The 15072-nt window shown below is 39.0% G+C and overlaps 1 protein-coding gene across 12 annotated transcripts in view; it reads left to right on the top strand.

Annotated features, from left to right (window-relative positions):
• LOC105467581 (zinc finger CCCH-type containing 14) overlaps nucleotides 1-15072 on the top strand; it is a 48360-nt gene that overhangs the window by 18040 nt on the left and 15248 nt on the right. Inside the window, exon 1 of one of the 12 annotated variants that reach the window (XM_011717297.3) lies at nucleotides 13285-14005. The exons of the other annotated variants lie outside the window; for them this stretch is intronic. Within the exon in view, the coding sequence (XP_011715599.1) occupies nucleotides 13621-14005 (385 nt within the window). The 5' untranslated portion in view covers nucleotides 13285-13620. Of the gene's footprint in view, nucleotides 1-13284; nucleotides 14006-15072 lie in introns of those variants that run through there. 12 annotated transcript variants of the gene reach the window in all.

The following is a 15072-nucleotide window of genomic DNA, read 5'->3' as shown; positions in this document are numbered from 1 at the left end:
TAGTTCCCAGATTGTGGTCTTGGAATACTTCCTATTTAAAAAATTAGGCTTCTTGGGCCGGGTGCAGTGGCTCACGCTTGTAATCCTAGCATTTTGGGAAGCCAAGGTGGGCGGATCACCTGAGGTCAGGAGTTCAAAACCAGCCTGGCCAGCATGGTGAAACTCCATCTCTACTAAAAATACAAAAAAATTAGCTGGGTGTTGTGGTGTGCACCTGTAATCCCAGCTACTCAGGAGGCTAAGGCAGGAGAATCGCTTGGACCTGGGAGGCGGAGGTTGCAGTGAGCAGAGATTGTTCCACTGTACTCCAGCCTGGGCAACAGAGTGAGATTCCATCTCAATCAATCAATCAATCAATCAGTAGGCTTCTTGAGAAATGTCTTTTTCCAGGTCTGGAGCAGGAAATGTTAACATGATCCTGGAAGGGCTCAACATCCCAGATAACAAAGAAGCTGTCAATGAATGGTAGATCATGTCCAAAGGATGCAGGAGCCAACTTAGAGAGATTTCCCTTGGCCAAAAATGGAATTATTTGAGATTCAGTAGGTGTAAAAATGGTAGTGGATTAAAGCCCATTTAGTCCACAATTTCATAATGACATTTTTAAAAAGTAAGCCCTAACTAGTCAGCTTCTGGAAGATAGTAGATACTCATTCATTGTCTTGAAAACTGGGTAAATAAAATAATTGAACATTTATGCTGTCTTTTCTGTAAGAATGATACCACTGGGTAACCCCATAGGACAGGAGTTGGCATCTGTTGGAACCAAACCATGTCTATTCATGTATGTATTGTCCATGGCTACTTTCATACTACAACCTTAGTTGAATAGTTGCAGCAGACCATATAGCTTACATAGCCTAGAATAGCCTAAAAGATTTGCCAACCTCTGATATAGTAGATGAGAGAGACATTTTCTTTTAAAATGATTTCAGCTAATAAGAGAACAAGATGGTAGAATTAGAGTTTTGCTTTTAAGAGTGAAAACCAGTTGTTTTGTGCCTCTTGATACAAAAGAACAGAACTTTAGTCTTGCCAAAAATGTAAACCTAAGTCATCAAGCTTCCAGTCCAGCAGTCCGTTTGCAAGAAGTTACAGAGGCCAGAGGAGTATGTTGGTTGAGCTTCACCACGAGTGTGCAGCTGGAAAAATAGTCTGGGACACTATGGGTCGTATAGCCCGAGAATTTGAGATTAAAAGGCAAATCAAAGGAAAATAAAAGGAGCAGGATTAAACTAGTGGCTAGGGATACCCAGTATGTGTGAAATTGTAAAGAATCTCCAGGCGTTAATATAAAAGGCACATAGTGGTTGCTTTTGAAGAGGATTGATAAAGATGGAGCACACAGAGGCTTCTGGGCTGGCAGGTGGCGTTCTCTCTTTTGGCTTGGATGGTAGTCAGAAGGGTGTTTTGCCTTATGAAAATTCATTAAGCTGTATGTTTGTGTGGTTTTCTATATTGTGTTTTCAAAAGGGATAATTGAAATGGTGTCAGGTACCTTTGCTGATGAGGACTTTGGTATTACTAGATATATTCACAAGTGTGAAGTGATACTGCAAGCAATTGTTATCTGTTAATGTGGTTACTCACTGTTGTATAGTAAAATCTGGGGCAGGTTTTTAAAATATAAACTTGCACATGTATTGGCATAAGTTATTGATAGCTTTTTTTTTTCTTCTTTTGTTTGAGCAGATAACATTCTCTCTTTTCTCTGGTGTCTTTATTTTTACTAGCGCACCCACCTCATAATATGTGTACTTTTTCCTTTTTGTCTTGCCATCAGTCTGTCACTTGAAGTATATTTTGCCCAAAGACTTAACAGCAATTATTCTGGCTTTATTATTTTTTTTTTTAATTTTTTTTTTTTTTGGTGTTTTTGTTTTCTATTGCATTGACCTCTGCTTTTTTTTTTTTTTTTTTTTTTTTTTAAGAGGCGAGGTCTCACTGTTGCCTAGGCTAGACTACAGTGGCACAATTGTAGCTCACTACAACCTCAAACACCTGGGCTCAAATGATCCTCCCGCCTCAGGGACCATACGCACACGCCACCATGCCCAGCTAATGTTTAAGTTTTTTTGTAAAGATGGAGTCTCACTCAGTTGCCCAGGCTGGTCTTGAACCCCTGAGCTCAAGCAGTCCTCTTGCCTCAGCCTCCCAAAGTGCTTGGTTTACAGGTGTGAGCCACTACACCTGGCCCGACTTCTCTCTTAATTTATCCTTCCATATTTTAAAAATTATTTACCTCAGCCTGTCTTCTTCTCAAATGTAGGCACTTAAGCTGTAAATTTTTCTTGATGTGCTATGTTTATGACGTATGACAGGTTTTAATTCATCATGTTTTCATTATCAGAGTGTCTTTGATTTCCATTGTAATTTTCATCATTGGCCCATGCATTATTTGAAAGTGTGTTTTCTTTTTTTTTTTTTTTTTTTTTTTTGAGACGGAGTCTCGCTCTGTCGCCCAGCCCAGGCTGGAGTGCAGTGGCGCGGTCTCGGCTCACTGCCAGCTCCGCCTCCCGGGTTCACGCCATTCTCCTGCCTCAGCCTCCCGAGTAGCTGGGACTACAGGCGCCCACAACCGCGCCCGGCTAATTTTTTATATTTTTAGTAGAGACGGGGTTTCACTGTGGTCTCGATCTCCTGACCTTGTGATCCGCCCGCCTCGGCCTCCCAAAGTGCTGGGATTACAGGCGTGAGCCACCGCGCCCGGCGAAAGTGTGTTTTCTATACAGTATTTGGAAGTGGTGTGTGTTTTTGTCTTTTAATCCTTTTTATTATATATACCTGACTTAATTACATTGTGGCTAGATAATGTAATTTTTACAATGCATAGTTTTTGAAACTTGTTAACACTTGCTTAGTGCATGATCAAGTTTATGCATCTTCCACATGCATTTTGGAAGAAAGTAGACTAATTGTTGGATTGGGAATTTTACATTTATTCAGTAGATAAAGCTCTCCTGTTAACATTATTCAAATCTTGACCTTGCTGAGTTTTTGTGCTGCTTGACTTTCCACTTGAGAAAGGGTGTTGAAATTGACCAATATGATGACAGATTTATCTTAATTTCTCTTGTACTTACATGTTTTTGCTTTATTTTTAGGCTGTTCTATACTAATAGTAGGTGCATACATATTTAAATTTGTTTTATCTTCTCTGCAAATTGAATCCCTTATCTTGATTTATGACCCTCTGCAGCAAAAGATATTTTTATCTTAAAGTCAGTTTTACCTGATATTAATATAGCCATTTAATTGTATTTGCTTTATATATCTGGTTTCCCTGCCTTTGTTTTCAGTCTTCTCTCTCATGCTTTAGGAATATACAGTTGATCCTTGAACTGCACAAGTTTGAACTCTGTGGGTCCACTCATACACTTATATGTGGATTTTTGAAAATAAATATATTGGAAATATTTTTTGAGATATGTAGCAATTTGAAAAAACTTGCAGATAAACTGTATAGCCTAGAAATATTGACAAAATTAAGAAAAATTTAGGTATGTCATGAACACATAAAATACATGTAGCTACTAGACTATTTTAACATTTACTATCATAAAACATACACAAATATATTATGAAAAGTTTAATTTATCAAAATATATGCACACAAACACAGACTTTACATGATACCACTTGTAGTTGAGAGAAGTGTAAGCAAACATAAAGATGCAGTAATAGCTACATAAGATTTAGTGCATACTGTACTACTGTAATAATGTCGTTACCTCCTGTTGCTTTATGGTGAGCTAAGGTGTTTTGAGTGTCCACTTGAAATGCTGCGTGATGCTAACCATCTCAGCATGAGCAGTTCAGCTCTCCAGTAAATCGTGAATTGCAGTAAAAGGTGATCTTGCGGTTCTTGCATATTTTTCATCATGTTTAGTGTAATACTGTAAACCTTCAATAACACCAGGGGACCCATAGTGAAGTGCTACTAGTAATGCTGGACGTGCTCCCAAGAAGTAGAGAAAAGTCATGACGTTACAAGAAAAAGTTTAATTCTCAATATGTACCAAAGATACATATTACAGCTGTGACTGCAGTTATTCACTGTTTCAAGATAAATGAATTTAACATAAGGACCATGGTAAAAAAAAAAAAAAAAGAAGAAGAAGAAAAAGAAAAAAATTTATGAAGCTGTAATTGCAGCTACGTTGACAACAGTAGTAGTTTGGGAAGTCAAAAAAGTTGTATTTAGATTTTCAACCATTGGGGGGTTTGGTTCCCTTAGCCCTCATGTTGTTTAAGGGTCAGCTATATATTATATCTTAAATATCATGAAGCTAGATTTTGTTTTCTAGTCTAATCTGAGTTTGCCTTTTATTGGAGAGTTTAGACCAGTCACATTTATTATAAGTACTGGTACAGTTGGATTATTTTCTGTCATCATTTCTGATTTGTATTTGCCTGCTTTTCTATTTTTTCTCATCTTTTTTTAAGGTTCATTAATTACTGTTATTCTTGACAACCCTAATACTGGTTTTACAATTTTAAACTAGTTTACTATTTAAACCTTCCATTTCTGTTCTTTTTTTTTTTTTTTTTTTTTTTGAGACACAGTCTCACGCTATCGCCAGGCTGGAGTGCAGTGGCACGATCTCGGCTCACTGCAATCTCCGACTCCCTGGTTCAAGTGATTCTCCTGCCTCAGCCTCCCAAGTAGCTAGGATTACAAGCGCCCACCACCATGCCCAGCTAATTTTTGTATTTTTAATAGAGATGAAGTTTCACCATGTTGGCCAGGTTGGTCTTGATCTCCTGACCTTTTGATCCCCTGACCTCATGATCTGCCCACTTCAGCCTCCCAAAGTGTTGGGATTATAGGTGTGAGCCACCACGCTTGGCCTCATTTCTCTTCTTTTAGTGATTACCAGTGAAATTTTACCATGCAAATTTAGTATTCTAAGAGTTAATATCCTGACCCCATTCTCAAAACAGTAAAAGGACTTTTGAATACCTTTGAAGAGCTTCAGTCCTTACCCTCCTAATTTAATTGTTTTCAGTGTTTCAATTTGATCTTTTTTAAAATGCACAAGTTGAACAGCATTCTTGTAATTTTTTCCAGGCAATGTTTTTTCAGGTTTTCCTCCTGTTTATAATTTTACTTATTCTTAACATCTCTGAGTGTTATTTGGGTATCATTATTTTCCAATATTTTGAAGTATTTTTGGAGTATTTTTTTGAAAGTTTCACTGGAACATGTCTGTTAGCAATATATTTTCCAAGAGTCTATTCACCTGTGAGTGTTTTATTTCTTTGTGTTCTTGTGCAGTAGTTTTGCTGGATACCCAAATCTAGGTTAACAGTTATTTGCTCTCCACTCCTTATATGTATTATTATCCCATTGTCTTCTGCTTTCCATTGTTGAGTGGACTTCCGTCATTCTAATTGTCTGTCGTTCCTTTGTAGGTGATCTGTCCTTTCTCTCTGGCTGCTTTCAAGATCTTCTCTTTGTCTTTGATGTTCTGCAGTTTCACTACGATGTGTCTAGGCGTGGATTTCCTTTTATTTTTCCTGTTTGGTATAATGTATGGAAAAATCCAATATATTTGAAATAAAATACTTTACATTATGAAATACATTCTCATAGAAAATCTGGGAAAAGAAAGCATATCAATGTAATATCTCCTGATAGATGAGAAAATAATCAAATAGTATAAAAAGATTAAAAATAAAAAGCAACATTCCTTGCTTCATTCTTCTCTATACTAGTCCCACTCTGCAGAACCCACCACTTTTAAATGCTTCTGTTTCTTTCTCCATGTTGTAATAATATGCTTTATACTGTTTCCTCATTGACCAACTATAGATAGTATCTGTTGATTTCTTGCTATATGTCAGGATCTAGCCCGGTTATACTTTTCCCTTGCTTCCAAGCGCATACAGCAAAATTAGTTTTAAATTCATTTATTGGTTACTTTGGTAATTTTAAGTAGTACACCTAAATATTTCTTGTATGGTTATATTTCAGTATATTTAGTATATTTTGACTTCTGAAAGATACAGACATTTATGTTATCCTTCAATTCCTTTTTTTTTGGAGGTAGTCTCACTTTGTTGCCCAGGCTGGAATGCAGTGGCGCAATCCTGGCTCACTGCAACCTCTGCCTCCTGGGTTTAAGTGATTCTCCTGCCTCAGCCTCCTGAGTAGCTTGGGACTACAGGCACACCCTACCAGGCCTGGATTTTTTAAATAAAATTTTTAGTAGAGATGGGGTCTCACCATCTTGCCCAGGCTGGTCTCGAACTCCTGAGCTCAGGCAGTCTGCCCATCTCGGCCTCCCAAAGTGCTGGGATTACAGGCCACCATGCCAGGCCCCTCTTTCAAGTCTTATATTTTCTTTCTTGCCACCACCTACATTCTGTCCTGCCTCCACTTTCTGAATTGTCACCTGCACTTTTATGTTGTCAAAGCTGATCAAATTTACATTTTGTTCCCTACTTTAGTTAAGACTTAGTAGATCGACTCTAAGAGTTGAGAAACAGTAAGCATTTACACTATTAAGACTATTTGGGCATGGCTGGTGGCTCACACCTGTAATCTCAGCACTTTAGGAGGCTGAGGTGGGAGGTTTGCTTGAGCCTAGGAATTTGAGTCCAGCGTGGGCAACATAGCGGACCTTCATCTATATGTCTATATTTTTTTAATTAGCTGGATGTGACGATGTGCACCTGTAGTCGTGGTGCTCTGGAGGATTGCTTGAGCCCAGGAGTTCGAGGTTACAGTGCGCTGTGATTGTGCCAGCCTGGGTGACAGACCAAGACCCTGTCTCTAAAAATAAAGTTTTAAAGACTATATAAATATTACAAGGCCAAATTTACGTTCTGTTTCTTGTACAGTTTTGTGTAGGGATGCTCTAGAGTTTCTTTTTTTAATTTTTGCCCTCTCATACAATTTTTTTGTTTCACTTAGGTGGTTCTTTTTTCCCTTCTTGCATTGCCTACGTGTACTGTAGCCTAAAAGTCTATCACTCTGTGCTTTGAAATCTTTGGCTTTCCCACTTGTTCTTAGGTACCTTCCTCCTGGAACCTCTCTCCTCCTTTTCTCACCTGACTGCTTGCTCTAGGCCTGCTCTAGGCCTGCTCAAGGCCATCATCCCTGGACGCCCTCCTCCCCTGAGTCAGCTCTGCAATTCCTGAATTCCATTTTGTCTTCTCAGTACATTTCTGCATTTCGTAATCATGTCACAAAGAAACTCCTTAAGAAGGTATGGAAGGTAGATTTTCTGAGTGCTTGGAAATCTGAAGCTATCCTTGTATTTGTTTGATACTTTGACTAGGTACAGAATTCTAAGTTGAAGTCATTTTTTTTAAAACTTTGGAGGCATAATTACATTATCTTGAGGCTTCAGTGTTTATGCTGAGAACTTGGTTGCCCATCTTATTCCATTGTGTAATACCTGGGATTTTTTTCTCTGGGAATTTTTTTTTTCTATGTTCCTGGTGTCTGAAATTTCACTGTGGTATGTCTAGATGCTAGTTAGGTACATTAGGTACCCTTTTAATTTGAAAATTCATTCTCTTCAGTGTGGGAAATTCTCTTGCATTATTTGTTTTAAAATTTACTGTCCTTGTTTTCATTGTTCTCTTGTGGAAATTCTGTTAGTTGGATGATAAGCCCCTTCTTTGATCTATCAGTTGATCAGTTGTATAACTTTTCTCTCTTCATTTTTGACTTGACCTTGTTGGTCTACTCTTGAATACTTCCTTGACTTTAGTATCCTTACTGAACATTTTTAAAATGTAGGCAAGCATATTTTTTAATTTCCACAAACTTTTTCTTGTTCTGTTTTTCATGGTATCTTATTTTGTGGAAACAGTATCATCTCAACTGTCTGAAGATCCTAATTAGAGGGATTTTTTTTTTCTTTTCAAGGAATTCAGTCTTGTCTCCTAATTAATGGAGTCAGAGTCAGATTTTATGCTTTTTTTCTTGCTCTTTCATATATGGGAGTTTTTCAAAAACGTCTGCAGATAGTGGTTCCTAGTTTGAGGAAGGGTAGTGCAGAGCCTTACCTAGAATTGTGCCGTGGGCTGAGCTTTTCTGCAGGCAGGTTTAGCTTTAAGTGAAGCAGACAAGGAGCTGCAATTGGCCTTGCAGTTGTGGAGGAATTTTTTGGGGGGAGCAGGTTGGTATGCTTACACTCCCACTAGTTGTCTATTAAAAATATTAAAATTTTGTCTTTTAAATGTCTGTCTCTGGCAATACCATTCACAAGCCTTCTTCTCTGCCTTACATCCTTCTTGGTTTTTACTCATTGCTGCAATCTCTCACAGTTGGATGGCCCTTTGTTTCATCCACGTTCATCTCTACACTGTGACTTTGACATTTTTATATCTCCAGCCTGGACCTTGCCCTGAATTCCTCATTTCTGTCCAACCACTTTATGTTTCTTCTTGGATGTATAATCATTTCAGACTTGTCCAAAACTCAACTATGAATTTTCCTCTCCTGTCTTGTTCTTCCTGCAGTCTTCCTCATTTCAGTTTAATGCTGCCTTCATCTTTCCAATTTCTGAGACAGTCCTGTTGCCATTCTTTTTTTCCTCTCCTTCTTTCCTTCCTCTTTCCTCTCTACCTCTGTCTCCCTCCTTCTCTTGTTGCACCTGTCAGCCTCTACGTCCAGATTTATGGAATTCACCACTGTTTATCACTTCTGCCTCTACCACCCGTCAAAGTCACTGTCTGGCCGGGCGTGTTGGCTCATGCCTATAATCCCAGCACTTTGGGAGGCCGAGGCGGGTGGATCATATGAGGTTAGGAGTTTGAGACCAGCCTGGCCAGCATAGTGAAACCCCGTCTCTACTAAAAATACAAATATTAGCTGGGCATGATAGCACGTGCCTGTAGGCCCAGCTACTCAGGAGGCTGAGGTACGAGAATCGCTTGAACCCGGGAGGCGGAGGTTACAGTGAGCCGAGATCACGCCACTGCATTCCAGCCTTGGTGACACAGTGACACTGTGTCTCAAAAAAAAAAAAAAGTCACCGTCTGTGATTTGCCTTGGTTACTTGATTATTGGAATAGTGTGTTCTTACAAGGTGTGTCTGCTTTCAAACTTCCCTTCCTTCAGTCCGTCCCACATAGCAGCAGCAGTGATCCTTTAAACTGTAAATTAGATCTACTCTAGAATCTAAATTAGATTCTACTCTATAGCGTAGAACCCCCCAGGGGCTCCCTGTCACACTGTAAGTCAAAGTCTTTTGCCTTCTTATCACCCACCTCCCTTCCTCTACTCTGGCTCCCTGTCCTTGCTGCTGCTCCTGCATACTGGCCTGCTTGTCCTTCAGGACATTTGAAGAGCTGCTCATCTCAGATGTTTTTGCCCTGTCCTGAGAATGTTTACTTCAGATGTTCTCATATCTCATCCAAGTGTCATCTTCGAGGCCTCCTCTGGCCCCGTCCCCATTCTCCCTCCTTTCTAAAGCTTTATTTTTCCCCGTAACGTTTGTCACCATCAAATATATATGTTATGTTTTCGTGGTTTAGGTATTTTTATCCGGACTTAGGTCTTTATGTTTTAACATGAAATGTTTTCTCTTAACATATATTTATTTGGGGGTCTTGAGAGCTATCTCCTTCCCCATCTCAACAGAATCCATGCTTTTTGAGCAGGGATTTATGTGTTTGTTCTGTATGGCTGTTACTGAGTGCCCAGAGCAGTGTCTGGCATATGGTAGTAGGAGCTCAGTCAGTGTTTGTTGTCTGAGTAAATATCACTCCTGCCTTGCATCTAACCTGCAGTTTTCACAGGGGCTCATTTGTGGTTTTGCCTGCTGTGCCTTACAGCCAGTATTTGTCCCTATATTTTCTATTACCCGGAGGTTGTTGATATCTCACCTGCTGTGATCACCTTGTAACCCCCATCTCTAAATCAGTGATCTCCATCATATTTTTGACCTGAAATTTTTGTACAGTAGTCATTTTTAAGTACGTATACCAATGTATGTATTTTACTTATGTACACATGCTATATTGGTATGAATATTAGAAAACATAAGAATAGAAATCTGCCGGGCACGGTGGCTCACGCCTGTAATCCCAGCAAGTTGAGAGGCTGAGGCAGGCGGATCGCCAGGTCAGGAGTTCAAGACCAGCCTGGCCAATATGGTGAAACTCCGTCTCTACTAAAAATACAAAACTTAGCCGGGTGTGGTGGTGGGTGCCTGTAATCCCAGCTACTTGGGAGGCTGAGGCAGGAGAATTGCTTGAACCCAGGAAGCGGGGGTTGCAGTGAGCCGAGATTACATCACTCCACTGTAGCCTGAGCGACAGGGCAAGACTCCATATCGGAATAAAATAAAATAAAATAAAAATAAAAGAATAGAAACCCAAAGATCATAGGGTAGAGATGTAGATACTAAGTTCTTTGATTCACTTTTATGGACTCTTCAGAAGGAGAGATTATAATTGTCTATGCTTGGTACGTTGTGTTGGACTGGAAGCACTGTGAAAGATTCTGAGTCAAGGGGAGATTTTATATTCAGAGAAAAGGGAAAATCCTCCTGCTTTCCTCGGAGGGAGGCACTGCACTTAGAAGTTTGATGTGTATTGGTGTCATCTTCTAGGCATTTCTTATATCTGTGAACATGTGCATCCTTTGTATATAAAGTGGAATTATATGTTTACTTATGCACACATACAAATGTACATATAAAGTAGGAATTATACCACACACAGTTCTCTGTGATGTGCTTTTGTTCCACTTAATGTATCACATGGTAGAGTCCTTGATTGTGGACCCAGGAGCCAGATTACTGAAGGTGCAGACTCTGCAGTTTACTAGTTGACTTTAACCTTTCTGTATCCCAGTTTCCTAATCTATAAATGAAGGATAACGGTAGCATTAATTCAGAGTTATTGGTAAGAGTGAATGTTAAAATACATAAACTTTCTCTGCTGATGAGTATTTACACTGGAGTCTTAGGAAGGGTCCTTGCTTGTTTTCTATTCTACAGTTGGGCTGGACATAGTAGGCCATACGGGTGCCATCAGATGGGCTCTTGTTTCTCTGTGGCCTGTTCTGTTAGACCTCTTTCCTCCTTTTTTCCTTGAGGTTGTCTGTCCTCTAGTGAACCAGCTGGTTTACAGGTGGTGCTTGGCTGAGAGTGTCTTGCTGTTAACAGTTACTATGGATGTCATATGCCAACTGGTTCTGTTAAAAAAAAGTCTGAATCCAAAGCCTTGTGAATTTTGAACATTATTTTCTGTCTGGAATTTTGAAGAACTGATTCATACAGTGGAGAAATGAATAAAGATTTTTATTTTACAAATTCCAGCACAGAGCATTTTCTTTATACTGTTACTGTGACATGTATTTGGGAAACCAAAGTCTACAATTCTTTATAAGGATTCCTTTTCTTTTCTTTTCTTTTCTTTTTTTTTTTGAGACAGAGTCTTACTCTGCCACCCAGGCTGCAGTGCAGTAGTGCAATCTCACTCACTGCAACCTCCGCCTCACAGGTTCAAGTGATTCTCCTGCCTCAGCCTCCCAAGTAGCTGGAATTACAGGTGCGTGCCACCACGCCTGGCTAATTTTTGTATTTTTGGTAGAGACAGGGTTTCAGCACGTTGGCCAGGCTGGTCTCGAACTCCTGACCTCAAGTGATCCACCTGCCTTGGCCTCCCAAAGTGCTGGAATGACAGGTGTGAGCCACCGCGCCAGGCCAGGATTCTTCTTTTAAGAGGCTGTAGTGAGCAGCATCTACCAACTTGCATCCTTGTATGTTGCATATCTTATTTGTTTGCTTGGGGGAGTAAACCAAAGTAAAAACATCCTTTCTCAAATTAAGGACGTTCAAAGATTTTCTGTGTTAATGGATTGAAAGTCTTTACTATTCTTTTTTTTTTTTTTTTTTTTTTTTGAAATGGAGTCTCCCTCTGTCTCCTAGGCTAGAGTGCAGTGGCGCGATCTCTGCTCATGCAGCCTCTGCCTCCCGGGTTCAAGCGATTCTCCTGTCTCAGCCTCCTGAGTAGCTGAGATAACAGGCGTGCACCACCACACCCGGCTAATTTTTGTATTTTTAGTAGAGACGGGGTTTCACCACGTTGGTTGGGCTGGTCTCGAACTCCTGACTTCATGATCCTCCCACCTTGGCCTCCCAAAATGCTAGGATTACAGGCGTGAGCCACTGCACCTAGCCTAGAAGTCTTTACTATTCTTAAGATGGCAGTAGTCCCCAAGTTGATCTATGGGTTCAACTCAATCGCTGTTTAAATCCCAAACTGCTTTTTTTGTAGAAATCGGCAGGCTGATCCTAAAATTCATACGGAAATAAAAAGGGACTGAGAATAGCCAAAACTATTGAAAAAGAGTAACATTGTCAAGGTTATGTTGCTTGATTTCAAAACTTATTACAAAGCTAAAGTAATCAAGACTGTGTGATACTGGCATAAGGATAACCATACAGACCCGTGGACCAGAATTGAGAGTCCAGAAGCAACTGCATACTTTCACAACACATCGATTTTTGGCAGCGGTGCTAAGACTGTTTATTGGCAAAAGAATAGGTTTTTCCACAGGTGATGCTGGGACAACTGAATATCCACATGAAAAGAATGAAGTTGGAACCTTACCTTATGTCATAAACAAAAATTAACTCAAAATGGATCAAAAACCTAAACTTCAAAACTCTTAGGGAAAAAAATAGTTAGGTCTTGGATTCCGGAATGGTTTCTTAAATATGACACCAAAAGCACAAGCAACCAAAGGAAAAAAAGATAAATCGGACTTCATCAAAATTTAGTATTTTTGTGTTTCAAAAGATGCTATCAAAAAAAAAAGACAACAAAATGGGAGAGAATATTTAAGAAACACCTATCTAATAATGGTCCAGTTTTAAGCCAAGGCTGAGTTCTTATTTCCCCATCCTTGAGTTTACATGATACTATATTAGTGAAGTTGAATTCCGTTATTACCACATGTATCTTGAAAGAAGTTTGTTTGGATCGTGGGTCCAGGTACTTTCTCCGCCCTTTCCCTCCAAAGGATTTGTCAATCTCAATAATGTTACATACTAATTTCAAGGGGAAATACAACTTAAAATAAAATAAAACAATTCAGTAATCTGAAGCTTAAAAATGTTATGGTTTAGATGAAAAGGGAAAAGTACATTTAATTCATATCATATTTAGATGTAAAGCACTTAATGTTGTATTGCTTAACTTAGAGTGTAGCACTTCAGTGGTCTCATGTGAAGTAAATAATAGAAAATTCTTTGTGTGACACATGTCTGTTTTCAGCCAATCAGAAACCAGTGTTATTTTGTATGTAATAATAGGGTTTATTGGAAGAGGAGCTATATAGATGGTAGGACTTAGAGGATGTAGGGCCCTACATGTTAGGGCTTCTTAGTTGTAGCGAAGAGCAGTTGGTCTTGTACATTTAGCTTTTTCACGTTTACTTTTGAGTTCTGGCTCTAGAAATGTACAACCCCATTTTTTGAATTATAGGTTTTAAGATGTTACTTGCTCTTAATACTTCTTAAGGTAACAGCCTTGATCACTACTTTTACTTTCGATGAAATAACTTAATGAGCTGTGAAGAAAAAATTATCAGAGTTTAAGGGAGAGAGAAAATTTTGTGAAAATGTCCTTGAGGCTTCTGTCTCCTTTATGAAAATGTCTTCAAAGTTTCCATCACCACCTCTACCAATTTTTCTTCCACCGGAACCAGTGGACTTAGGTTCCATAACAAGCTCTTCTTGTTCACTGAATGAGCTAGACAATATTTCCCACCTTTTAAGGAAAATATCAACTGATATCAATGAAATTAAAGGAATGAAAGCAGCTATTTTGACAGTGGAAGCAAATCTTTTTGATCTAAATGTTAGAGTGTCCCAGAATGAAGCAAAAATTTCATCTTTGGAGGTTAAAATGAATGAATATTCAACAACATCTGAATGCAACAGACAGTTTGAAGATCAAGAAGAAGATACTGAATCGCAGTCAAGAACTACTGATGTAAAAATAATCGGCTTCCTTAGAAACGTTGAGAAAGGTAAACTCTTAACATACAATATGTTCTAGGTACCCATCCTTTGATGTGTATCTTTGCACGTATGTTGACTGTAGCTGTGATGTGGAGGGAGCAAGTTACGGAGAACTTGAATTTTTCATAGACCTTTAATGACAAATTTGGATTCTGCGTGATTTAGCTTAGAAATCTAGAATTGATCAGAATTCCATCCTCTTTAATGGAGCTCTCTAAAATGATGTTTTGAAAAGGTAGATGAACCTAGAGCGATGAAGCAAAACTTGAAATGTGGAAGTGTGGTCTTTTTTGTATCTGTGTGAAATGATTTTAAAATGTCGCATTCTTTCATCATGTACTGTTGATGTGAAGGAGACCTGTTGAGTGTTTGGATGGAAAGAGCATTCGTCCTGTAACTTTTCACCTCAGTTTTCCAAGCTTCCCACAGGAATACAACTTGACCTAAGTGTCATCTTGGTTACAGTTCCTCAGGATGTGTGTGGTTTTGCGGTAATAATTCTGGAAGGAATTCACTTTTTTGGGATGCACCAATAAAATGTCATGTAACTTATGTTTTAAAGGAAACCAACTGATAAAATTTCAAATGGAGTATAGGTTTTAAAACTTAAAAACACCTTTTAATGAAATGTGGTGCCTGGTGGGAGATTGCCCACTTACATCTTGGCACTGAGTAAGCGAAGCCTGTCCTTGTGAAGCCACCTGTAATGGATGTACCCCAAATTAGCATGTGGGCATCTTAGTAAGATTTCAGTATTTGCAACCCTATCAGTTACATCCCTTTGTACACTGTAGTGCAGTTCCTTATACATGAGCAAGTGAGTGCCTGCTGTCTCCTAAGCACTGTGGGGGCTACAGAAAAGTGTGACATTGTCCCATCCTCAAGGAGCTTCACATCAGATCGAAGATAGAAAAAATCAGTTATTTGTCCCTATTTTGTGCAGTCAGACTGCTGAGCTTATTATTATTAGGAATTGTGAACCTAATAGGAATTAATGTTATGAGCCTATTTTAGAAGAAATAAGTAGTTGAACATCTTTTCTTGTGGGAGAGCCAAAGAATTATTATCATGCTTT

This window comes from Macaca nemestrina, chromosome 7 (genome assembly GCF_043159975.1).
Source record: "Macaca nemestrina isolate mMacNem1 chromosome 7, mMacNem.hap1, whole genome shotgun sequence".
Taxonomy (NCBI): Eukaryota; Metazoa; Chordata; class Mammalia; order Primates; family Cercopithecidae; genus Macaca; species Macaca nemestrina.
Note: the sequence above shows the minus strand (reverse complement) of the source record. Positions and strands in the feature narration are given on the sequence as shown.